The sequence below is a fragment of the Mytilus trossulus genome, chromosome 9 (genome assembly GCF_036588685.1).
Source record: "Mytilus trossulus isolate FHL-02 chromosome 9, PNRI_Mtr1.1.1.hap1, whole genome shotgun sequence".
Lineage (NCBI taxonomy): Eukaryota > Metazoa > Mollusca > Bivalvia > Mytilida > Mytilidae > Mytilus > Mytilus trossulus.
The window spans coordinates 21,852,782-21,878,201 of record NC_086381.1 but is presented as its reverse complement, the minus strand read 5'-3'; the positions used below and the strand labels follow the sequence as shown (position 1 = coordinate 21,878,201).

General features: G+C 33.1%; 1 protein-coding gene across 1 annotated transcript in view; it reads left to right on the top strand.

Moving 5' to 3' along the window:
• The first annotated feature begins 695 nt into the window (after window positions 1–695).
• Window positions 696–25,420, top strand: part of LOC134684382 (uncharacterized) — a 39,019-nt gene continuing 14,294 nt past the window's right edge. Inside the window, exons 1-9 of the mRNA XM_063543667.1 lie at window positions 696–754; window positions 5,772–6,810; window positions 7,652–8,080; window positions 15,748–15,827; window positions 18,313–19,125; window positions 19,577–20,113; window positions 21,155–21,379; window positions 22,214–22,423; window positions 24,465–24,717. Of these exons, the coding sequence (XP_063399737.1) occupies window positions 5,796–6,810; window positions 7,652–8,080; window positions 15,748–15,827; window positions 18,313–19,125; window positions 19,577–20,113; window positions 21,155–21,379; window positions 22,214–22,423; window positions 24,465–24,717 (3,562 nt within the window). The 5' untranslated portion in view covers window positions 696–754; window positions 5,772–5,795. The remainder of the gene's footprint in view (window positions 755–5,771; window positions 6,811–7,651; window positions 8,081–15,747; window positions 15,828–18,312; window positions 19,126–19,576; window positions 20,114–21,154; window positions 21,380–22,213; window positions 22,424–24,464; window positions 24,718–25,420) is intronic.

Here is a 25,420-nt window from a genome sequence, read left to right as displayed (position 1 = left end):
GAGGAAGAATATCAGATATGGTTTCTGACACACTTTTGTCATAATGGCCAAACAGCTCAAGATGGCGACCGTAAGGTGAAATTAAAAGTCCGGGCTAATTGTTTGCTCCTTTCTGTACAAGCCCTTGGATAAATTCTGCTTCAAAGGAATATAAAAACAAATTTTCAGGTAGAGGAGCGCAATTGGTACCAATTGGGATTTCAATAGTCTGTTGGAAGACCAAACCTCCAAATTCAACAAATATGTTGTTAATTAAAAAGTCCAGCATGGCAGTGATATCCTCGTCGGTATATTTTTTCCTTGACTCTGTATGATTTCACAAAGTAAGCTGAATTCCAGCCCAAAACTAGATATTCAAAACGTCTAGTGTCCTTTTCATTAAAGAAACATAAGCTGACGAATTCTTTCAGTCGAGCTTTAAGTTTAGAAATAGTGGTATAAATCTTTAACATGTTTAAAAAGGCGGAAATTAACAAATTCATAATTCTTTTTTTAGAATATTTAAAAATAGAATAGTTTTTTGTTGCCTGATCTATTCTAAAACTTCTTTGGTTGAATGTCATGTGATGTTTGCTAAAGTTGTAAATGACGTGATATATACATTGTAGGTCATTTCATTTATTCAATAAAAATCAATACCCTTTTTCTGAAAGTAGGTATTTTTAAACGGAAACTCGTGATTGATTAACATGATTAAAGTGTACATGCATGTAATAAGAGTACGTCAGTATGTATTTGTAGAAGAAAATATTAAGTAAGTGTGTGTTTTCAAGTTACGTTCGCTAATTTTACATTGAAATTATTATGACTCGGAATTTGTTTGTTTTGGTTTAAGATGAACAGCATACAGCACAATCATATATATATAACTATAAGACTGGCATAAACGTATATTTAGCTCAAAACGAAAGTAAATACATGTAAATATAAAATAAAAAAGTGGCCTCTTTTCAAGTTCATTTAGATTAATTTTGTTTGGACATATTTCACATATATTTGGAACTATATTCCGATTCATCGTTTTACATAAAAAGATATTTACTTTAAAAAAAAATCTCTGTTGCAATCTGTTTATGTTGGTAGCCATGACATTCGTGTTTATGGCGATCTCAATTGAGCGATCAAAACGGAAATGAAAATGAAAGCGTTGTCTTTCTTTTAATTAATTATGCCCCATTTATGGGAATTTTGTTTTTAGTCTGTGCGTCTGTTAGTTCGTCCGTCCGTTCGTGCTCCCGTCTGTCCCGCTTCAGGTAAACGTTTTTGGTCGAGGTAGGTTTCGATAAAGTTGAAGTCAAATTAACTTGAAACTTAGAACACATGTTACCTATGATAGGATCTTTCTAATTTGAATGCCAAATTAGAGACCTGACCCCATTTTCACATTCCAAAGAACATAGAAAATGATATTGCGGATTGGGCATCCATGTAATTAGTACACATTCTTGTTACTTATATATCGATCAAAAATAACCACTATGGCATTTATATATTTATCACATCTGGAATTTGGAAAGTCAACTAAGGCTTGAGCTTTGAAAAGCTATAACTGTTATAGCCTAGATGATGACTGAAGAATATAATTTGCAATCAAACACTCACAAGTTAACACACTTTACAGAAGAACAACATGCCCATAATGTGTCATACAGAAAGTGTAGACATAGTGCATATGGTAACACCATATCCGTTGCTTGGTTAATAAGAGATAGTATAGATTTAAAAATGAAATCTTTATAGACAGATTGAATGCCTTCAGTGGTAACATGATGAAAATAATCCGTTTGGTACTAGAGTGTAGATAAAAATTATTAGGAAAGATAGAAAAAAGCTAAAACTAACAAAATGTCAATATTGCAATTAACATCCAATAATAAGTGAAAGAGAAAATATACATAGTAACTGTTTAAAAAAGTAAAATAACAAAAATGCCGAACTAGCGTGTAATTATTTTTTAAAGCGATTTTACTATATTCGTTGAAAAGCGATAAAGAGAGAAGGATTAATGAATCGTGAATAAAAAAGGAAGACACCTTCTTTATATCACAAATCATACGTTGACAAGCAGGCTGCTATTTAATTAAATACTTTAATAGTTTTTTCTTTTTTTGATGACAAAATATTAATACTTTGTTTTCAATTTGCTGTATAATATTTTGATTTTTATATATTCACTTTTTTCCATAAAAAAACTTGTTCTGTTTAATGGCATCTTCGATTGACAATGAGCTGTTGAATTCGATGTTTGATTTATCTTGGCCTTGTTGGTTTGGTTGATGATCAGTAGTTTTGACAACCTATTACGCTTTGCGTGTTTACCATTACTATACTTATTCGGGAGGAAGTCGCGAAATTTTTCGAAAGCCTTATACTTAACCGTCAGTTCCGAAATTAATTCTGATCCCAACTTCACAAATGCAGTACTATTGTCAGATGATTCTATTTTCAATTTTTGAGTGTTTTCAATACAGACATTTAGTAATACAGGCTGAAAGATAAAAGGCATTTTCATTATGTAATGGATAACGGACTTTCCGTATTGAATTTTTCTTGGAGTTCAGTATTTATGTTATTTTACATCCTTAATTTTAGGGTTGTATTCTACTTAAAACGCGTAAATCCCTATGTGATCTGTGTAAACTCATCGAAACTTTAAACAAACTTATTGGTAAAGGCAATCTTACCAATGTTGTAATTGTATCTTTGAATGTAGTTTACTTTTGCACAAATATCGATTTAGTCATCAGAAAATTGAAACATAACTAAGTTTGTATTCCTTTAAAACGGGATGTATAAAGACACACCCCACGTTCATTTTATATCTATATAGAGGTTTACTCCTAACTATCCTACTGCCTTTCGATACATTTATTTTTTGACATTTCACAAGTCATGACTTTACGTTAAAATACTAAATTCCTGGAATGTGTTTTAGTTGATTTGAGATGCACGATTTTTTATTGTTCAACTAAATTGTTTTTGACTTTAAACTTGCTGTCAGTAACTGCGAGTACTATCACTTCGTACTTTCTTGTTTATTTGACTTGTATAGTATACTATTTGTTATGCCTTTTTGTTATATAATGTATTAATTACTTGTTCATGGTTATACCAAGTCTAAAAGTCTATACCAGCTATACAAAGTTTTGTATTACTCTGTATTTTCACTCTACGTTCTATGAAACTCAAGATTATTTATTTTGTAAAAATATTTCCTTTCTCCATGTAAACTACACATGTATACATAACAAAACAATTATTTTTATTTATCTGATTATAACATTATTGCAAGTGGCGAATTTTTGTCAAGTGTTTTTTTTTTCTTTTCCGAAATTGTTTAACATTTCACAGCGGTATAATACTGTTACTTTAATTATTCATCCCCTAGTTTATTGATATTGATTTTGTATTTACATTGTTTTATAGATCAAATTTATAGTTCAAGTGTATGTTCATTTGTGTTGATATGTCTGTTGATTGAGTAAAGTCATTTCAATTGATAGTTTATAATGTGTCTTTAAATACGACTGCAAAATTTTTGCGCTCTTTCATTGCTATCACGTTGTCGTCGTCATCGTCGTCGTCGTGGTCGTCGTCGTGGTGGTCGTCGTCAGCATCTTCCAAAAATACTTGGTTTCCGGACAAAAGCTTGAGTATAAGTGACTAGAAATTTAGGTTTATTACCACTTAAGGAAGGTTGGGATCGAGTTTGTGGGTTTTGGTTTCAACAGTTTAGGAATTGGGGGGTAAACCTGGAGCATGTTTCTAGTTTCCAGACAATATTTCATGGAACAGTGTATGGATCTCTGAAATTATACGAAAAGGTTTCATACCAGAAAGGAATATGTTATTATGATTGGCTTTAGGGGGTGGGGTTATGGCTCAAACCGTTTAGGAATTAGGGGCAAAAAAAAGCGAGGATGTCCTGGTTAATGGACAATTTATTTGAGGTAAAGTTTGGATTATCTACCTTACACTGCTTTGAAATTATTAAATGGGTAATTATGGGTGCTACCTCGATTAGAAATGTGAATTCAGGGTTTGAAAATATCATAAGGGAAAGATTTTCTATCTTGGAAAAAGGAGTGTGTGGAGAGGGGGATGTCTCAATTCTCAATGGCTTAGTGTATTGAACAAAATAAAAAAGGGGGGGATTTAAAAAAAAATGGGGGGGGAGTCAATTTGCATGGTGCAAACAGCATGGTGTATTGAACATTGAATATGAATTCAAATCATATAACCTATTCTAAGTTGTTTGACTACAGTTATTCTGTGTCAGAAACCTATTATGTGGCAAATATTTAATTACAAACCAAATTCAGACCTGTATCAAGCGCGAATATTGTGTCCATTATTGCCCCAACTGTTCAGGGTTGGACCTCTACGGTCGTATCCAGCTGCGCTCGGCGCAGAAATTCATTATGTTGTGATGTTTATACACTGTTGTTTCAGATAGGATTTTGGTACTATTAAAACATTTAAACCCTTTGCAATTGTTTGCACCTGTCCTAAATCAGGAATCTGGTGTTAAGTAGATGTCGTTTGTTGATGTGGTTCATAAGTGTTTCTCGATTCTCGTTTTTATTTAATAGATTAGACTTTTGGTTCTCCAGTTTGAATGGTTTTACACTAGTCATTTTAGGGCCCTTTATAGCTTGCTGTTTGATTCGAAGCAAAACTCCGTGTGAAAGACCATTCTTTGACCTGTAATGGTTTACTTTTATAAATTGTGACTTGGATGGAGAGCTGTCTCATTGGCACTCATACCACATTTTATTGTATTTATCAAATAACAAAACAATATTACAAATAGTATCAACAGGAACCGGTCATTATTAACAAGTACGATTTGAGAGTACTCGCAGTTACTGACAGCTAGTTAGAGCCAAACACAATAAATAATTAAAAGTTCATACATCAGAGACTACAATCAACTAAACACGTTCCATGGATTTAGTATTTTAACGGCATGAACAGTCAAAAAAGACCTCATTTGTGCTTATAACATGGTTTGAAAGAACTAGTTTATATATGTTTAATTAAATGTAATATTATATTTATCACAGAATTTAGTTTTATGTGCTTCATAGATAGCAGGACTACATTTGCACAATCATACTAGTATAAAAATTACTTCTCGTCCAAACAGACTCTTAATTTATTTCTCCTAAAGCACGTGTTTAACATTATAATAACAAAAATAATATTTAATGAAACAGATATTTAATTACCACAAGGTCATCACATAACCCTATCGGTCTTCTCTTATACATCGTACATCACATTGACACGAGTTGAAATAGTTATTTCGTAAAATTGTTTGAAATGTTGAAATGAAAATTCTTACTTTCAATCCCTATCTACTCTCAGATTTTTTTACAATGATTATATATTATTACGTATGTGTACAAAACTAAAAAAAAGATAATTACAGAAGTAAGTCAATAAGGAAATCTCAAAAAACGTTGATCTGACCAATACATGTAATGCTGATACATGAACAGTTCGTGACAATATATTTAACAGTCGAAACGATATTATGCCAAATTGAAAAATATTTACGTGAGCACCGAGTTCGAACAATGATTTGTTTTTATAAATTGTAACTTTCTTGGAATAAAAGTTACATTATGATTGATTTAACTCATCCGTTATCACACCGATAAGTTATCATCATACTTGGATTATTCTTTTTTTTAGTTGAGAAGGTTTTGGATGATTGTTTGGAGTACACACCAAAATAGAAATCACATAACATTTTTGTATTCCAGAAAATCCCAATTAGATTCAAAAATATGTCGTCGTCTTCAGACAGCGAAGAAGACAAATGGATTCCACCTTATGTATTCTCTGAACAAGCCCCATGTGGTAACACCATAATACCTAATGATTTGAAAATAAATGGAGATAAATCGATCCAAAGATCATTCACATGTAGCAGCGAGGTTCCACAAACATTTTTATTTGACGATGATATAGAAAGAATAGCTGTGAAGAAGAAAACCGATTTAAGAACAATTCCTAATGTAAAAGGTGAACAAAGTTATGTTAATTTATTCTTTGATGATAAATATTCAGTGAAACATAAAGAAGACAATATTAGCAATCAGATTAAAAATGTTGCAAAAATTGATATTCAAGTAGATAATTTTCAGACAAAAGAAGAAGTTGCTTACAAAACAAGAGAAGCCCAAGCAGCTGTTGGTCCTAGTCACATATCACAAACATATGCCTTAAAAAGTGAGCCGTGCATTGGAAGAGTATCAAGTGGTTTGAGCAAAACATGTTCTCCTTTTGATCAAAGTTTCCAAACAGAATCATCGGTTAATCAACCTTCTTCACTGTCTAAATTGATGAATAACCGAAATGATAAAAAAGATTCATTTTTCCTTAACATTCAAAGCTCTGATTCAGCAAAGACAGAATATACAGCCAAAGAAATCGCAGATTACTGCGTAAATGATCTTCAAATTTTACAAACCACAACCTTTGAAGCGACCAATAAAGAACCTACTGTAAATGAAAGTCCGTTCAGATTCACCGCAGGTAGTGAATCGGGCTATAAAAGGGACAGTCGCCCCTTATCTATGTCTACTAGTAAAATGTTAAAAAAACAAGAATCAACTTATTTTGAACATGTTAAGCAGGATGTACTATACAAAGAAAGGTACCAAAAGAAAAACCATGCGATTTATTTGACTCAAGCTGACATCACAACGCTTCCTGTAGATGTCATAATAGTTTCAGCTTATTTTAACGGAGGACGGCAATGTACGAAAAAAGGATTGGCCAAAAGTGTAGATGATGCAGGTATGAAACCTTAATCTTTGAGTCAATTTATCTTTATCCAGTAAGAAGGCATAACATATGTTTCTTATTTTTATCGGACATGGTTGTATTAACATATACAACAATAACAATTCAAACTGAAGGACTTGTATTACAATATCCTTTGTGGCAATTAAAACCAATCTGAAATAATCTGAAAATGCCTTAAATATTAGAAGCTAACAACGAATGAAAAAAATGTTAATTTTGGATTACTGGTCGTCTTTAGCATGTTAAGTGGCAAATACTTGCGACAATACGACTTAATTTGATTTTTATTATTTCTATATACTATTAATATGTGACGAATTCAAAATTAATGTATAAATAATGAATTAAACAAGGAATATGCTCTCATTCAGAAAAATAAAAGACTAACAAATGTACATGTAGCAACACGACGGGTGCCACATATGGAGCAGGATCTGCTTACCCTTCCGGAGCACATGAGACCACCCCTTATTTAGGGTAGGGTTCGTGTTGTTAATTCTTTAGTTTTCTATGTTGTGTCAGGTGTACTTTTTTTGTCTGTTTGTCATTTTTATTTTTAACCAGGGCGTTGTCAGTTTATTTTCGATTTATGTGTTTGACTGTCCCTCTGGTATGTTTCGTCCCTCTTTTTTTATTTGGACACTAAAAGCTATTGGCGTAAAATAATCTTTCATTGTTAATTTCACTGTATAATACATCAGTATACTCTATTTGGAACAATGATTCAAGTTGATTTAATTGATATAGAACATAACCGATTCAAACCTTCATAATGCTACAAGTTATATACATTTTGTAGTAATGTTAAGTTTATTTATCTCTTTTTTTACAGCCTTGAGGTCAGGGACTGAAAATTTAAATCTAGAAGTAAACACACATGGAAAGTTTCCTGTCATTATTGCTACAACTGTTGACCAACTGCCTTGCAAAATGGTTATTCATGCTATTGTTGAAATGTCCGATAATCGTTTCAAACAAAGTTCTTTTGTGGATGACAGAATAATAGAATCGTTAAAGAAGGCAAATCTTCACTCCTACAGATCGGTGGCAATCCCTGGATTGTTTAGTGCTATAGAAATGAATCTAGCAGAATCCTCTGAGTTTTTGATTGTGGACGCTGTAAGAAAATATTTTGAAAATTCTGTCAATTCATCAGTAGAAGATATATATTTTTGTGATATGAATGAGAAAAAGCTTGACAAATTTCAAACAATCATTTCGAAGGTTTATTCTCCCAAAAGAACTTGTCAGCCTGTAGACGGTAGGTAATTAGTTAATGAATCAGTTTTTATAACTAATACAATACTGTTTTATTGAAAATTTTGCTTCTATTTGAAGTTGGCATTGTACGATCAGCCTTCCTTTAATTAGTTCAGATTTTTTAAAACAAGCTTAAAAACATTTCTATTGGCCTGTAAGTAAATAATTCAACTAATTTGAATCTGTAAGCAGGCGAACTTCAATTCAACCCATTACTGAAATATCAATGTTTGTGATTTGTAAAATTGTCGTACATTATTGAGGTTTGAAATGCTAACATGTTCCCCAAAAGGTGCGTGACAGGGTCTTTTGACAGTAATAAGCTATGCATGCCTAAACCACCATGTGAATCCACACTTATCCAAAAAGCCATCGACTAAATATATGACACCATCAATAATTTTTCAGATCAGACAACCTTTTTGTGATTCATGCAATTCCCTCAGGCTTCGTCGTTCTACAGTATTGGCATCTCCTTACAGAGACATGCATTGATTGCGTGAGTAAAGGTAATCTTTGGTTAGCGTGCTTGGTTGGTAGCTGAACTGTTCAGTCATTTTTAAGTTATGCATACTGCCTTTCGTTTAAAGAAGACTAAAATCCATCTGTATGTATAACAGTTACTAGACTACTCCTAAAGGAGAGGAGTATCGCCAACCTAAAAATGACTTCACGGTTCAGCTAGAAAACACGCTAGCCGAAATATTACCTTTACCAACACACTCAATGAATTTTGTTGTAATGAATTTATGAAACATTGATTTCCCGCTATTACTAGTCGAAACGCGGGAAAATTCATGTATTTACTCTATTACCTACTAACCGGCCTACACCATATTGTACATAAACACTATGTACGTTTACCATAATTAATATACAAATTAAGAACAATATTAATTTTGCCGACTAGCCCGTCAAGTACGCTGGACGCCGGATTTTATTTTAGATATACAACATGTATATATGATAAACATTGTTTAAGTAAACATCCACTCATTTTATAATCGTTGATCATTACAACTAACTTAAGAAAGTTCTTCTCCGTACCAACGGCCAAGACACGCCCAGGAAAAACCAGAGATAAAACCATATATTCTTTGACGGTCATAAAAGCTCTGGAAACCTGTGTTCTACAGCAAAAATATCTTTCGACAGACCGTCTCATAGGGACAACACGAGAACTTGCGTTGATAATGAACTTTCATTCCTAATCAAAAACTCAGTTTATAATCTATATAACATTTCGAAATTGAAAATTCAAAAAAATAAAAATATACAATACTCCCACAGCTTTGAGATATTTAAAACTATTATCAAAAATGTAATTTTGATGTGTACACTTCAAAGGACGGCTAGAAAGTGAGATACATTTACATGTTTACCTTTTACCTGTAATCAATTTTGATTACAAACAAATCCTGATTGGACAATACCTTATTTACAAACCGTTAATACAGACATTTTCCCGCTATTACTAGTCGAAACGCGGGAAAATTGATGTATTTTCTCTATTACCTACTAACCGGCCTACACCATATTGTACACAAACACTATGTACGTTTTTCATAATAAATATACAAATTAAGAACAATATTAATTTTGCCGACTAGCCCGTCAAGTACGCTAGAAAACTTACAAATATAGGGGGAACCGGAAGTAATGAAAAACAAAAAATGTTTACAACCCCAAATGCTTGGTCACTTGCAGCCTTTTATCAACTGAATCCACTACGTAACCATCCTTGCTACTGTCACTTTTCCAACGACCGTGTCGTTTCCATACCCTATCATTGACATCCGAATTTGCTGCAGCAGTAGCACCACCTGACCGTATTGAATGCAATCCAAGCTTCAGGTCTTTTGAAACTAGTTTCAGTCTAAAAATAATGCTTTCTCTGGCTGTAGTATAACTAAGCTTTTTGTTTTTATATATAAGTTTACAAATACTTTTAGAACGAAAAATAGGTCTAAACAGGAAAAAATTTGATTCCAAATTGACACCTGAAAGATTTACATATTTCAAAAACATCTCATATGGACAAGCAATGGTATCCCCCTTGGAAATTAAAACCTCATTACCATTACGATACTGATCAGTCTTACTCTTCTCTATATACAAAATTAAATAATCTGATTTAACTTCAACATTTTTACACAAAAGAGAGCTAATCTCATCGAAACGCAAAAACCCAGCAAAAGACAGTAAAATCATTGTTAAATCACGAACCACAAGTACATCTTGGCTATCTGAAAACATGCTGCACAATTTCAATAACATATCTAAGGAAACAGTGTCCGTTTTGTGTTTCTTAACAGTAGCCACTCTCTTGGCAGATTATTGTAATGAATGTAAATATGAATTTTTAGTTGGATCTGCTAAATTACTCATTTCTTGCACCCATTTTATACTATATATAGCAGAATTAATAGTGTTACATGTAGCACCAGTGTCAAGCAAGTAAGTTATATATAAAGCTATATGAACCGGCTGTGCTGGTAAAGCTTGAAAACCATGTTTTTAAATAAATGTTTCCCAACGTTTAAATGCATAAAAGTACGATTTTGCTGTATTATCACTTCTACTGTTCACAATATAACTGGACATATGTTCTGCATACTTGAAAAGTTCAGATTCCTCGTCTACTCCGGCTTCTTTAACATCATCCTTAATTTTGTCTCTCAAACCTATAAAATAGAAAATCAATCTATGATAATCTTACAACCTAAACTTCAATACGCAAAGCAACAAAATTGAATTTTTTTTAATCATACCAAATATCCCATTTCGCCCTCTTCCTCTATGAGTTATCCCTGAACCCGGAAAGATCTTATGAGTTTTAACAAAATATTTGAATCTGTTACCCTCTGACAAGACCGGTCAATAAGGAGCCGACTTCCATTCGGGTATAACTAACGTACCAACTGCTCCGTCTTTCAACATCTTTTTAACTGTTTTTGTAACTAACGAAGGTTGTGGGACTAACCAGTTATTTTCTTTACCCCAGTGCTGTTTGAAAGCATCAACACCGCTCGTTCCCTGACACCAAAACTTTGAATTAAATTTATCACATTTTTTGTTATATGAAGCCGCAAAGCGATCTACTGTATGAGAACCCCACTCTCTATCTAGCATACGAAACAGCCATGTTTGTACACCCCAGTCATCGCAATCGTTCAACCTACTTAAAGTGTCTGCATGTGTATTATTTTCTGTTGGTATCCATTGCGCAAAAAACGAAACATTGCTTTGTTCACATGCATTTTGAATTTCCATATTTATATCTTGCAAGTGAGTCTTTTTGCTACCGACCTTCAAAATAGTTTCAACATTCTTATTATCAGTATGTATTTTTACACTTTGCCCATTCAATGTAGGCAAATTAGTTTTCAAAACCCTATGAACAGCCTCAAGTTCTCTCCAAGTAGAACTCATGTTTGTTTCATGTGCATCCCATGCAACAAACATTTCTACCATTTTGCTGTTCCCTGCCTCAGCTATATATCCTCCATAGCCTTCACCTGAGGCATCCGAAAACATGTTTACATCACATGCTTCGTTTGTCAACTGACTAAATAATGCACCATCCGCATTTAACCTTACTATGTTTGATAACTCTAGTTCTACCTCTGCTTCTGGAGTAACCCAGACCGGTGCCTCCTATGATGTTCTATCCTGAACACAATCATATGCATACCGAGTCCATAACCTTACAGTTGTACCCAACACACCTTGTGTAGATATTAACTGACCAACAACTGAAGCTAACAGTTTTACTGATATCACACGTTTGTCTGGTAACCTGTTACAAATGCAGGATATACATTTTAATATCCTGTTAATTCTCTCATCCGTTATTCTAATTCTACCTTCAGAAGTGTCCCATACCATTCCCAAAAAAGTTATCACCTGAACCGGGTTCCAGTTACACTTTTCCTCAGCAATAATGAAACCAAAATCAATTAAGTCTGCCCTTATTCTATGGCTAACTTTGGTGCATTCATCATAATTGTCAGCACCCCCTAAACCATCATCAAGATACATTAGGATCCTAATACTGTTAGATCTCCAATACTTTATAAGCTCTCTTAAGACTTTTGAAAATATAAAACCTGCTGTAGCCAAACAAAAACACAAAACATTAAATATGTAAAATTTAGACTCCCACTGAAAACCCAAATATGTTCTGTCTTCCTGCTGTACCATTATATGATGATAAGCTGACTTCAAATCAAAAGAAAACAGATAATCACCCTTAGAAAAAAATTTTCTTGCCACAGCTGCATCTTCATATTTATATCTAAACTGATATAAATGTGGATTGATGTGACGACAGTCAAGCACTAATCTAAGTTCTGACTTGTTACCTGCAGCCGTTAATGGATTAACAACCTTAGGCTTTACAAATACTTCTGATCACGGGTAGTAAGGTCGTCATATCGAGGAACGTTTAGTACAGTGATTTTGTCATAATTTGGATAAGTTTGACATGGTTAATTTATGTTTCTTCCCCATAGTCACACGAGCAGATAAAAAGCAAATAAGATGCTTGAATCTGTACTGGAGGTCAAACGATCTATATTGAAATTGTTGTTTCTCGAAATTAACGCAGAATAAGCAAGATATCGGAATTGCTATGGTTTGGTTAAGCGATTGACATGGTTCGGTTAAGAGTCGAGAAATTCGTCATGGTTTTGGTCAAGATTGTCATGGTTTAGATCGAAATAAATATATATGTGTTCCACTGTAGTACTGAAAATTTGACTGACATCGCCTGTTATTGAACGAAGTTACACTATATATTAACTGCCTGAAAAGAAAAAAATGCCTGTTTAACCAAATTTAGTGGGTGTAATCGTCAAAGCGCAAATTAAACATGTGATGTTACTTTTCGTAAGTTTTCTACAATATAAATTTAAAAGTCACTGCTCTTTTAAACTAGCTTTCGATATAATTTTACAAAAAAAAAGACAAAGCGTTGCTTCTGTTTCACATATAGCCTAATCTTTTCTCCATATGTCCATGCTTGACTCTGCCGAGGACATCATGAGCAGCATCACTAGTCAAATAGCTAAGGGCTACTCAAAAATGGCAGCCAGTCAAAAAGTAATTTTTGTTTTTCATTTTCTTTTCTAGAAAACTATACATTTGTTGGTTTTTCTTTATTTTAAATTTTGAACCAGTTTAATATGAAGAAAAGGAGATGTGGGGTTATAGGTCCATGATACAGTAACCCAACTACAAAACTAACCGAAAGATATTAAGAGGACATCATAAGTCTTTAACCATTTACGAAACCCAATATTTACGCGTGACATGGACAACAGTTTTAAAACTTATTGGTTTTAAAACTGTAATAGGTGAAATTTCAATAAAAAGTACTTTCAAAGTTCGAATTTAAAATATGAAAGATCACAAAATCTTTGTAATATTGTATAAATGCAACGTTTTCATTTAATACTGTATAAATGCATCATTCATTTTTTTACATATATAAAACCGTAACTTTTCTCGTTTGAATTGTTTTACATTGTCTTATCGGGGCCTTTTATAGCTGACTATGCAGTATGGGCTTTGCTCATTGTTGAAGGCCGTACGGTTACCTATAGTAGTTGTTAATGTTTGTGTCATTTTGGTCTTTTGTGGATAGTTGTCTCATTGCTATTTATTTTGGACAGAAACTAGGCTGATGGTTTCCTAATTGGAATTTCTATACATTGAATTTTGTCGCAGCCTTTTATATCTTGCTAAGAAATATGGTTTTGCTCATTGTTGAATGATGAAGGCCTCTTGATGACAAATAGCTGCTAACATCTACGTCATTTGATCCCAGATGGATAGGTATATCACTGGCAATCATATTGCATCTACTTATAACATATTACTACATTGTATACGCGTTCTTATGTCCTTTTGTGTTTCAAATGCAACGATTTTTGTTAATTTTGATAGTAACTCTTCATTATACACGACACGAATTACATAACTGAACCATGTCGAACATGAACTTAACCATGACACGAATGAACCAAACCATGACACAGATATTTCAGTTATTTTGAATTTATTGCAAAAGTAGGTATTTTTCAGAATAATTGACCGCAGTGTTATATCACGAACATATATGTGATGTAACAGACTGTAAGAAAATAACTTTTTTTATGCACGATAAACCAATTAGCAAGTTTTAAACTTTGACATACGCAAGCTTTGTTCTGTGTTAAATCATTAACCATATGAAACAAATTGTGATTTACTAACATATTTACTTTATACAAAGTTACCAACCAGTTCGAATTAATGATCAGAAGTTCCGTTTACAAAATATCCCAATGTTTACATTTTTGCATTGATTGTCATCAAAAAGACTTAACACCGTCATGTCAAACTTATCCAAACTATGACAAAATCACTGTACTAAACGCTCCTCGATATGACGACCTTACTACCCGTGCTGATATACACCCTTTAGATATTAATTTCTCGATTTCATCTGTTACAAATGATTTGTTTTCTTTAGCTGATCTATTATTATCTAATAAAACATTCTCAGGTAAAGTTTTTTAACGGTAACATATACCCTTTTTCAATAACATTTAAAATGTAATCACTTGCTTGAATGATTTTCCATTTGTTTATGTGTTTTCTCAAACTATTAACTGGTGATTTAATTGTATCAACCTTTGTACGAAAATTATCTACGTGTACTTCTATATTATCCTTATATAAAGTATTAATATTACTTATCTTATCATTTTTTCTTTGCTGTTTCTCAGGACATTCCTGTTTCCAATGACCTTTTACACCACAATTAAAACATCTGCCTGGTTTTCTTGTCATATAAGTAACTGCTTGTTCTGCTGGTTGTACGTAGGGATGCACTCGTCTAGCTTTCTTTGTCTTATCAGCTTTCACCTTTCTTTCCGCTCTGTTTTCAGCCTTGTACAATTTCCTTTCATCCTCAGAATCATCTGCAAGCGGGTTGGTTTCATATTCATGTACAACTCGCCAGCCCAGCTCGGATGAATCAGCAATACGTATTAACTTTTGTCTATAGTTCATTAAAGAAATACCTTCCGCTAACTTCTCCTTGGCTTTGCATATGGTATCTGTCGTTGGATTGTTACCGTCCAATATACTGTCTGCTTCTTTTATTTTGCTGAGCACCTTCACGTTTTGCTTAAATTGCTCTTCATTCCCTCGTTTCTTGAATTTGGGTCCATCCGTCAAGGTAGCTTCTATCTTGGAAACCTGTGTTTTTGCAAGCTGTTGTTGTTGCACATGCATCTTTCCCATTTCACTGGATATAATCGAACGCATTTGGTTCATCATGTCATTTTGGTTTACCGTCAGAATATTCGAGACTTGAATTCTGATCTGCTCTTGAAGTTCGGCGTCCATTCTGATGTGTACACTTCAAAGGACGGCTAGAAAGTGAGATACATTTACATGTATACCTTTTACCTGTAATCAATTTTGATTACAATCAAATCCTGATTGGACAATACCTTATTTAGAAACCGTTAATACAGACATTTATCTACTAATGTGTGTTATCTAGAATCTATCTTGACATGCAAAACATGAGGAAATAATTTAATTTATTTACAATAAAAAATTAAAAAAAAATTTTTTTTTTCTTTTTTCTAACGAATATTTTTATTACAGCAGATATTCTTGTTCTGCAGTATGACAAAGCTGGAAAAAGAGAAGATATACAGTTTTGTATTGGCGATATTACAAACCGAAAGGCAAGTTATGTGATCGATTATGATACATATATCATAGACATGAATCAATAATACTAAAATAACGAGGTCCAATTTGTCAGCCGTCATCGGGTAAAAACGACAAATTAAAGAATTTAACTTTATATACAACTAATATAGGACAATGGTGGTGATTAAAAAATACACCACTCCAGACCCTTATGTTTTCCACATAATTAATATTGCCAATAATTAACAAGTTCCTGGTCGAATCCGATACCGATACCAATAGTATATTCACCTGTTTCCTATTTTCTTATCTGTACGTTCCGCATTTGACAGGCGCACTACCAAACGATGTATTTAGGATTTTGCTATATACACGGGTCATACTCACAGGGTTGACACTACTAAATTCAATCATTGTCAAATTGTTCCCTAGCTATTGTAGTATTTTAATCAGTAAGAATTACTAAGATTACAATACGAATACTAAAAATCTGGACTTAAAATAAGGCGTATAGGTACAGTTTTCAATTTGTTAGCGGGCATGACGTAAAACAGCGTTTAAAAGAATTTAACTCCATTCCAGGACCTTTTGTTTTCCAAATACTTGATATTACCAATAATAGTTCCAGGTTCAAACAGAAAGTTTTGAAAGCAGAGAAAACTGTGTATCTTATAATCGCCATGACTTTATCATGTTTATCAGATGACAATACCGATACTTAAATAAGGCTCACACATAGTTGTATACTTTAATTCAGTCACGGACCCGCGATATCACGGGTGTGTTCTAGTATATATACAGACGTACTTATACATATAATTATTTTCTGACTGTATCTTACATTTATTTGTAGGATCCTTTACTATAGATAATTGAGCTGATCTGTAACAAAAACATCTCCATGCCTTATATATCATGTACTGTAGTACGACGCTAGATTAAAACTGACGAGGAAAGGTAACACACGACCACCGAAAAACTTTATTTTTGTTGAGCCCAGGTGGTCGTGTGGTTTAGCGGGACGGCTGCGGTGCAGGCGATTTGGTGTCACGATATCACAGTAGCATGGGTTCGAATCCCGGCGGGGGAAGAACAAAAAGTTTGAAAAAGCAAATTTACAGATCTAACATTGTTGGGTTGAAGTTTAGACGAGTTGTATACACATTATGTACACAGCCATGTATCACCATCATTGATGGCGATCCGATGGATAAATCTGTTGTAGAGTTTTCACTTACTCAGACGTACTTATAAATATACTTATTATCTGTGACTGTATCTTACATTAATTTGTAGGATCCTTTACTATAGATAATTGAGCTGATCTGAAACAATAACATCTCCATGCCTTATATATCATGTACTGTAGTACGACGCTAGATTAAAACTGACGAGGAAAGGTAACACACGACCACCAAAAGTTTTATTTTTGTAGAGCCCAGGTGGTCGTGTGGTCTAGCGGGACGGCTGCAGTGCAGGCGATTTGATGTCACGATATCACAGTAGCATGGGTTCGAATCCCGGCGAGGGAAGAACCAAAAATTTGCGAAAGCAAATTTACAGATCTATCATTGTTGGGTTGATGTTTAGACGAGTTGTATATATATATATAAAATATATCTTAAAATTCAAGAGTCTATCTAAAAAATTAGGGTACTTTTTTTCTAAATATGAGGGTACTTATATATGGCCTTCCAATTACCGTTTCAATCCCTAACATCACTGAAGAGACATTTATTGTCGAAATCCGGATCTGGTGTACTAAAAAAATATTGACACCGTATGTTTGTGGCATTACATCGTGGCCACAAGTTAATTTTTATCTGTTTAGTATTAAATTTATATTAAGATCCATTTTGTTACATCTTGTGATCAATTTTATTTGGCAATCGGCAATGGCAGTCAGCAGAGTTAAAGAACATCAGTTGTTCGACCTGTTAGTCAAATGCGTTTTGTTTAAATATACTTTGTCACTTTTTTGGTCTTTTAGAAAATGTTGTTTGTGCTGTTTTTTAACCCTTCTATCACGAAATTGTTTATACATGCACACGTATAAAAATTGCTGTTTTTATTCAACACAATCATAGGTTTGAACGTAGTTTTCAATTTAGACTCATATATATATATATATATATTATATCAGTCTAAAGATTTGCACAACGGTACTGATATAAGGTGTTATTATATTCTTAGACATTTATATATATATATATATATTATATAATTTAAAAGTAAAAAACACAAAAAATCACATCATAAATCGAACATTTTTTTCTGTTAGCGCTTTTACCGCATCTCCAGCGGTTCATCAGACAGAATTGTTATCGTTAATAGTAACGACTTGTGACGTTACGTTATAGTAACGACTTGTGACGTTACGCCTAATCCCGGAAATAACAATCATTTTTTAGGGGAAGGTCAGATGTGGAAAAAACGAAAGAAAAAGGTAAACTTTCAAACTTCTCAAAGACAAAACCGAAGGTAATTAATCTGTCTAGTAGAGATTTATCTGACCAGGAAATAAAACTTTTGGAACATGGTTTAAAGTTTACCCCAACACCAATATCTGACAATGTTGATCTTATAACAGATACCGACGAATTCTGCAGAAAACTCAGACTTCGTGAATTCTTTGGAAACACTAATTATGAAGATGGATCCCTGGTACGGAACAAAAAGGGTACTAATCCTCAACCAAATAGGGACAAACATTTAGAAGAATATATTAATTGTTTAAAACAAACCGCCAACACAAATATTGTCGATTCACACGTAAAATCAAATCTGCCGAAGTCTCAACAAAAGACTATAAAGAAACTTCAAAATGATGAATCAATTATAATAAAAGAGGCGGATAAAGGCGGGGGTATAGTGATTATGGACAAAGATCACTACAAAGACATGGTTCTTAATCAACTTGAAGACGGGGTATTCTACCAAAAACTAAATGGAAATAGAGACAAAAGCACAATGTCGAAAATAAGAAAACTAATAAAGGAATATTCTGACAATCTTACCGATAAGGAAAAAGATTATCTTAAAAATTTTGAGGTTAAAACTAGCAATTTTTACGGCCTTCCGAAAATCCACAAATCCAAGGAAATTCAAGACCATGTAGAAAACTGTGATTCTATGTATATTAAAATCAACAGGCCTACTGATCTTAAAATAAGACCGATTATTGCAGGACCTTCATGTAGTACCCAAAGGCTAAGCAACCTCCTTGATATCCTACTTAAACCACTTTGTATAAAAGTGCCGAGTTTTGTCAGAGATGACATGGATTTTCTAAACTATATTCCAGACCGGGTACCTCTTGATACAATACTAGTGAGTTTTGACGTAATACGCCTTTACACGAACATCCCGCACGAATTAGGATTAAAAGCTGTACAATACTGGTTGGAAAAGTATCTAGATGAAATTCCGGAACGTTTTTCTAATGAATTCATCATCAAAGGATTAAAACTTATCCTTGAGAACAACTATTTCCAGTTTAACGACACTTATTACCTTCAAATCAAGGGAACCGCGATGGGTACAAAGGTGGCACCAACATATGCCACTCTGGTTATGGGTTACATAGAAAAACAACTATACGACTATACGAAAAGATACCTTCCGAATTCGATGAAAACTTCAGACTTTACATTGAAGAAAATTGGAAGCGATATCTTGATGATTGTTTTATTTTCTGGACAAAAAGTGAAGTTGAACTAGATAAATTTCATTCAATGCTGAATGCCTTAAATGAATCAATACAATTCACTTACGATTCCAGCTCTTCAAAACTCCCATTCCTAGACATCAATATTATCAAGGAAGAAGAACAAATATAACGGACTTATACTGTAAACCCACTGATACCCATCAGTATTTGGATTTTAGGTCATGTCACCCGTCACATACCAAACGAAATATTCCTTTTAATTTAGCCCGACGTATATGCACAATAGTAATAAATTTGGAGTTACGTGATAAGAGACTACAGGAATTGAAAAATTATCTAAAAAGACAAAACTACCCAGTCAGATTAATTGAAAATGGAATTAAAAATGCATTGAAAATTCCAATCGCTGAACTAAGAAAAACAGTATCAAGGGAAGACAAAAAAGATAAACAACAATCAATTCCTTTTGTTATAACTCATAATCCACGTAATCACCAGATCTTAAATTCTGCTAAAGGGTTTTTACCTATTCTTCACAAATCAGAGAAAATGAAAGATCTTGTCGACAAATCACAGCTTATTGGGAGCCGTCGACAAGCACCAAATCTGAAGAAACTTCTCACACGAGCACAATTCAGTACACAGAAGGTAGCAGAAATACAAAAATGCGGGGATCCCAGATGTGGAACGTGCGAAATGCTAGAAGTGGGACAAAGTAAAACTCTGAAATCCGGCACAGTAATCAAACCGAATAAAAGCATGAACTGCAAATCGGAAAATGTCATTTATTGTGCAACCTGTCCCACTTGTAATAAAAACTACATAGGTCAAACAAATAGACTAATTGATAGAGTGAGAGTTCATAAACAGCAGATAAAAGACCCGTCAATTCGAAATTCTCCCTGTTCTGAACACTTTGACCGATGTGGAAAGGGAAAATTTAAAATATATCCCTTTTTTAAGATGTGGACCGAAGATAAAATTCCGCGTGAAGCCAAGGAACAATATTTTATTGAACTTTATAAGCCCACACTAAATAGGAAGTGAAATTCGGTCCGTTAATAAAATTCCGTAAGATATATACAATTACCGCATGACGTTACTATAACGTAACGTCACAAGTCGTTACTATAACGTAACTTCACAAGTCGTTACTATTAACGATAACAATTCTGTCTGATGAACCGCTGGAGATGCGGTGAAAGCGCTAACAGAAACAATGTTCGATTTATGATGTGATTTTTTGTGTTTTTTACTTTTAAATTATATTTTCTGTACCAAGGACTTTTTTATTTATCAAAATATATATTATATATATATATATAAATGTCTAAGAATATAACTTAAACACGCTAATTTTCTAATAGATTTTAAATAGAAAAACGCAATATTTCGCTTAACAAATTCGCTTCATCAGGAGTGTGCATCTCTCAAGGTGAAATTGGATGCATGACAAAAAAAAAATTTGTGTAGCTTCATCTCTACAAGAGTTGAGGAAAAGTGTAAAATATTGATTGATTTTGCATAAAATATGTTAGTCGCTACAACTACATGAAGTTGGAATAAAAGTTTAACACATTAATAGATGTTCGATTAATTGTTGTATACTAGTAATACAAACAGTAATTTAAGACTATTAATCTTTTAAAAAAAATGTTTACACTTATATTTCATTCTTGTTTTTAATAGGTTGACATAATTGTTAATGTCTTGGGCAATGAAATGAATTTAAAAGATGGAACATTATCAAAATCAATAGTCGATAAAGCTGGTCAGGAGGTTTTAACAGAGCTAAGAAAGCAAATATCGGTTGACAAAAACAAATTCATCGTGACAGGAGGCGGAAGGTTGTTCTGTAAGAAAATAATTCACGGCGTATTACGTCATTGGAGCAAAACGACCGAAAGTAAAGAGGTTAGTAAAAAAAACACTATTGAGGAACCAATTATATTTTAAAATATTTATAAACTTAACTGTACTTTTCTTTTGTCTAAGGTCTAAGAACAGTGCCTGTAATTAAAGCTATGCTCAAATAGACTACCTTATACTCGTAAACGTAATTTATTCTAAGCAAGCGTGAAAACAATACACACCCAAAACTAGAACAAAACTATATCATAGCTTTGAAATGCATACTTAGTATCCGTCGCGTTTGGTTTGTACATGACTGTAATGTTATTTTTTTTTCTTGACAATGTCAATACCGTTTCATATAGAAATCGAATATGATCTACAAATTGTTTTTAATACCAAAAAGCATTAGAAAATTAATTGAAATACAACTAGTAGTATTGTGAGACCTGTCTACATATATTACTATTTCGTAATCTTCTTAAGAAAGTGTCTGTCATCATTGGTTAAAAAAAAAAAATAATTCATAGTTGCATTTGAACTGAAATAACATCTTTTTCCTTTATTTTCATTGCTCCTGATAATGAATTGCAAATAAACTTGCTTTATGGCAGTCCTATGTAGAGCCATAACTGTTTTCCGTTTTTCATCGTCCTAAAAGGTATTTGACGCAACTCTTCGAATTTTGTTTTGTTTTTAATGCTCTTCAACTTCGTATTTGATTTGGCCTGTTTTGAAACAAGTACCGCTGATGAATATTATGTAGACGACACGTACCAAATCAAAAGCCTTACATCTTTTGTGAATTTTACAGGAACCAAATGTTCAAGTTGGACGGAATGTAAAAAATATAACTTTGGTTGATTTATGTATTTGTCTTATAAATCTAATTTTCAGACTTTACAGTATTTTATGCAGCACTGTTTGCTCTTAGCAGAAAGCATGAACATGCGTTCTATAGCATTTCCTGCTGTTGGGACAGGATTTCATAAGTATCCACCGGATATTGTTGCCAGGGAAATGATCAGTCTAACAATGGCATTTTGTACTTCATATCTGACGAAAATTGAATTTGTTGTTTTTCATGACAACACGGACGTTATCAAGGTAAAACTTCACTAGAAATTTATATTTTTGGCAAAACACATTGTTGTAGGATAAAAACATAATTATACAAAATCAAATAAATTTTAACCTTGGAAATAATGTGATAAAATTTTGATGATATCGATTATATATTTCACACAGCAAAAATATTTTTTTCAAACTTCAGGCTTACATATAATATTGTTAAATGTATTAGCTTAAACATGCAACTTCGAAGAATATAAATAGTAATTTCATAGCGTTGTAAAACTGTTGACTGTGCACACACTTTAAGAATGAAGCGCTTCACCGCTTCTTACAAAATGTACTTCACTCAACGCTTTTACACCCTATGAATTTACAAAAAACGCATGCAATTCTAAAATGAATCATTTGATACAGTTAAACTATGAGGTAAATCTAATCCAAGGCAGACGTATGGTAATTAAAGCTCTTTAACTTCGTAATCTATTCTGAACTTAGAACTGTTTTGATTCGAGCACACGTCGATTAATATAATATAGACGAATCGACGTATGGTGTGTTTAATCATACACCATGTATCTTAAATGAGGTTTTTGTATATGAACATAATTGATTTGCAACAGATTTTATTTTGTTCAGTGATTTTACACGATTATTTTTTACAAAAAGCACTCCACCCAATAACGCTGGTACTTTGGACGACAAAAAAAAAAGTTTCACGAAGAACAGTACTTTGAAGTAAAATCACAAAACTCCGAGGAGCAAAAAGGAAAGTCTCTTATTAAACGGCAAATTCAAAAGCTCAAACACCTCAAACGAATGGAAAACAACTGTCACATTCCTGACTTGGTACATAGACATAATTTCTCGCTACATTGAAGACCTGTTGGTGATCTTCTGCTGTTGTTTTTTTATTTGGTCGGGTTGTTGTCTCTTTGACACATTTCCCATTTCCATTCTCAATTTTATATTAACACAAGTGAATATAATAACATCGAAACACTGCAATCCGTTAACATGCATTGCCAAATTGAACAATTCAACTATAAATGGTGAACTGAATAGTAGACTTTGATCAAAACATACTAATGTTTTCACCAATACTGTTTAAATTGTCAATTGTACTTTCTTTTCCCCCGAACTTGATAGGGAAGATTCCTGTTTGCAAACTCATCCAGTGAAATAGGAAATTGTATGCCCCATTTGTGGGCATTATGTTTCTGGTCTATGCGTCTGTTCGTTCGTCCGTTCGTCTGTATCGTTTCAGGTTAAAGTTTTCAGGTTAAAGTGTTTGGTCGAGGTAGTTTCTGATGATGGTGAAATCCAATCAATTTGAAACTTAGTACACATGTTCATTATGATATGGTCGTTCTAATTGTAATTCCAAATTAGAGACATTGCCCAATTTTCAAGGTCTTTTGAACATAGAAAATGATAGTTGCCACTAGTGCAGCAGGAGCTGCTAATCCTTTGTTGACATTTAGTTGACCACCAAGTATTGTGTAATTTGAATCGTGTCAACTCTGAGTAGTGTAATAAATCTGTTTGTATGTTCATCTGTTAGTCGTGTTTATATTTAGTCATGGAATTGTATTTATGCTTTAACATAATGTTTTCTGGTTGCCCAACTCGAATATTTTCTCTCTCTTATGATGCACGATACGGAAAGTATAACAATATTATCCACAAAAAGGTTACGTTATATCTCAATCGAATATTAATTGTTTCGGATGAGGAATTTTTCATTCACAATTATGTTTTGAGGATTTTGAAACACACATCCATCATCTTCTTACATCTATTAGTCCTTGCCTAGATTGTAATTATGTTCAATGCATTTCTCGGCAGTAAAATATCAGTTATTAAAGGTATATCGAATAAAGTATGTTTCTTAATTACTGTCGGATTATGCGGTATAGTATGGTATACCACATCATTCATACTCAAAGTATTAGCCTGATAGCTTTGTTAACATTTCAGAATACAGTATGCTCCCAAGAGCACTATGTGTTGACATTTTGCAGCATTTACCAATCTTTACAAAATGCAATAAAATGTATTTCATGTTTCGTTTTAGTCATTCGAAGCAGAGATGAAGAAATACATAAAAGATCAAACTTATCGTAATAAACCAACTATCCACTCTTCAAAAATTACGCCTTCGTTACTACGTGAATTTCAATCACATACCGAATTTAGAGCTGAACAGGACGAATTATTCGAAAACAGTGTAAAACATCACAGAGCAAATTGGGTTGATTCCTCTCAGCCACAATTAAAATATGAAGCGTCTTCTCAGTTGAATTATCCTGGAAAAAGTCTGTCAGCTGGTAATGTATCGTATGACTTGTCATTGATATGATTATATTTATAAATTTACTGTTAACAATTTTTTGAATATTTTGAAATACTAAGGCTTTTCTATCTTAGGCATAGATTACCTTAGCTGTATTTGGCAAAACTTTTAGGAATTTTGGTTCTCAATGCTCTTCAACTTCGTACTTTATTTGGCGTTTTAAACTTTTTTTAGATTCGGGCGTCACTGATGGGTCTTTCGTACACGAAAAGCGCGTCTGGCTAATATACTAAATTTAGTCCTGGTATCTATGATGAGTTTATTATTTATTGTATATAGCTGTAGAGTCTACCACTGATTCGAGAGTGATATATATTTCTGACAGTAATTATTTAATAAAACAAACCCGTATTTAACGAAATGAGGTGCTGAAATCTATTCAATTAATGGTAATTAAAAGTAGGAAAATTTCCATTTTTTTATGATTTGCAACAATTAATATAAATCATGTTTTTTGTATGACACCAAAAGAAATGTTTTGCGACGTAAAAGTCGCAAAATCAGAGAAAAAGCAAAAGGAAAACCCGACAAAACTTGAATTTTAATTAAGAAAATTTTGAATCAAGAAAACAACACAATGAAAGTCAAAAATATTAACCATTGTGGGAACGAATATCTTCTTTTACTTTTGGTTTAAAAACATGACAAAATAGTCAGGATAATATCAACGTCTCATT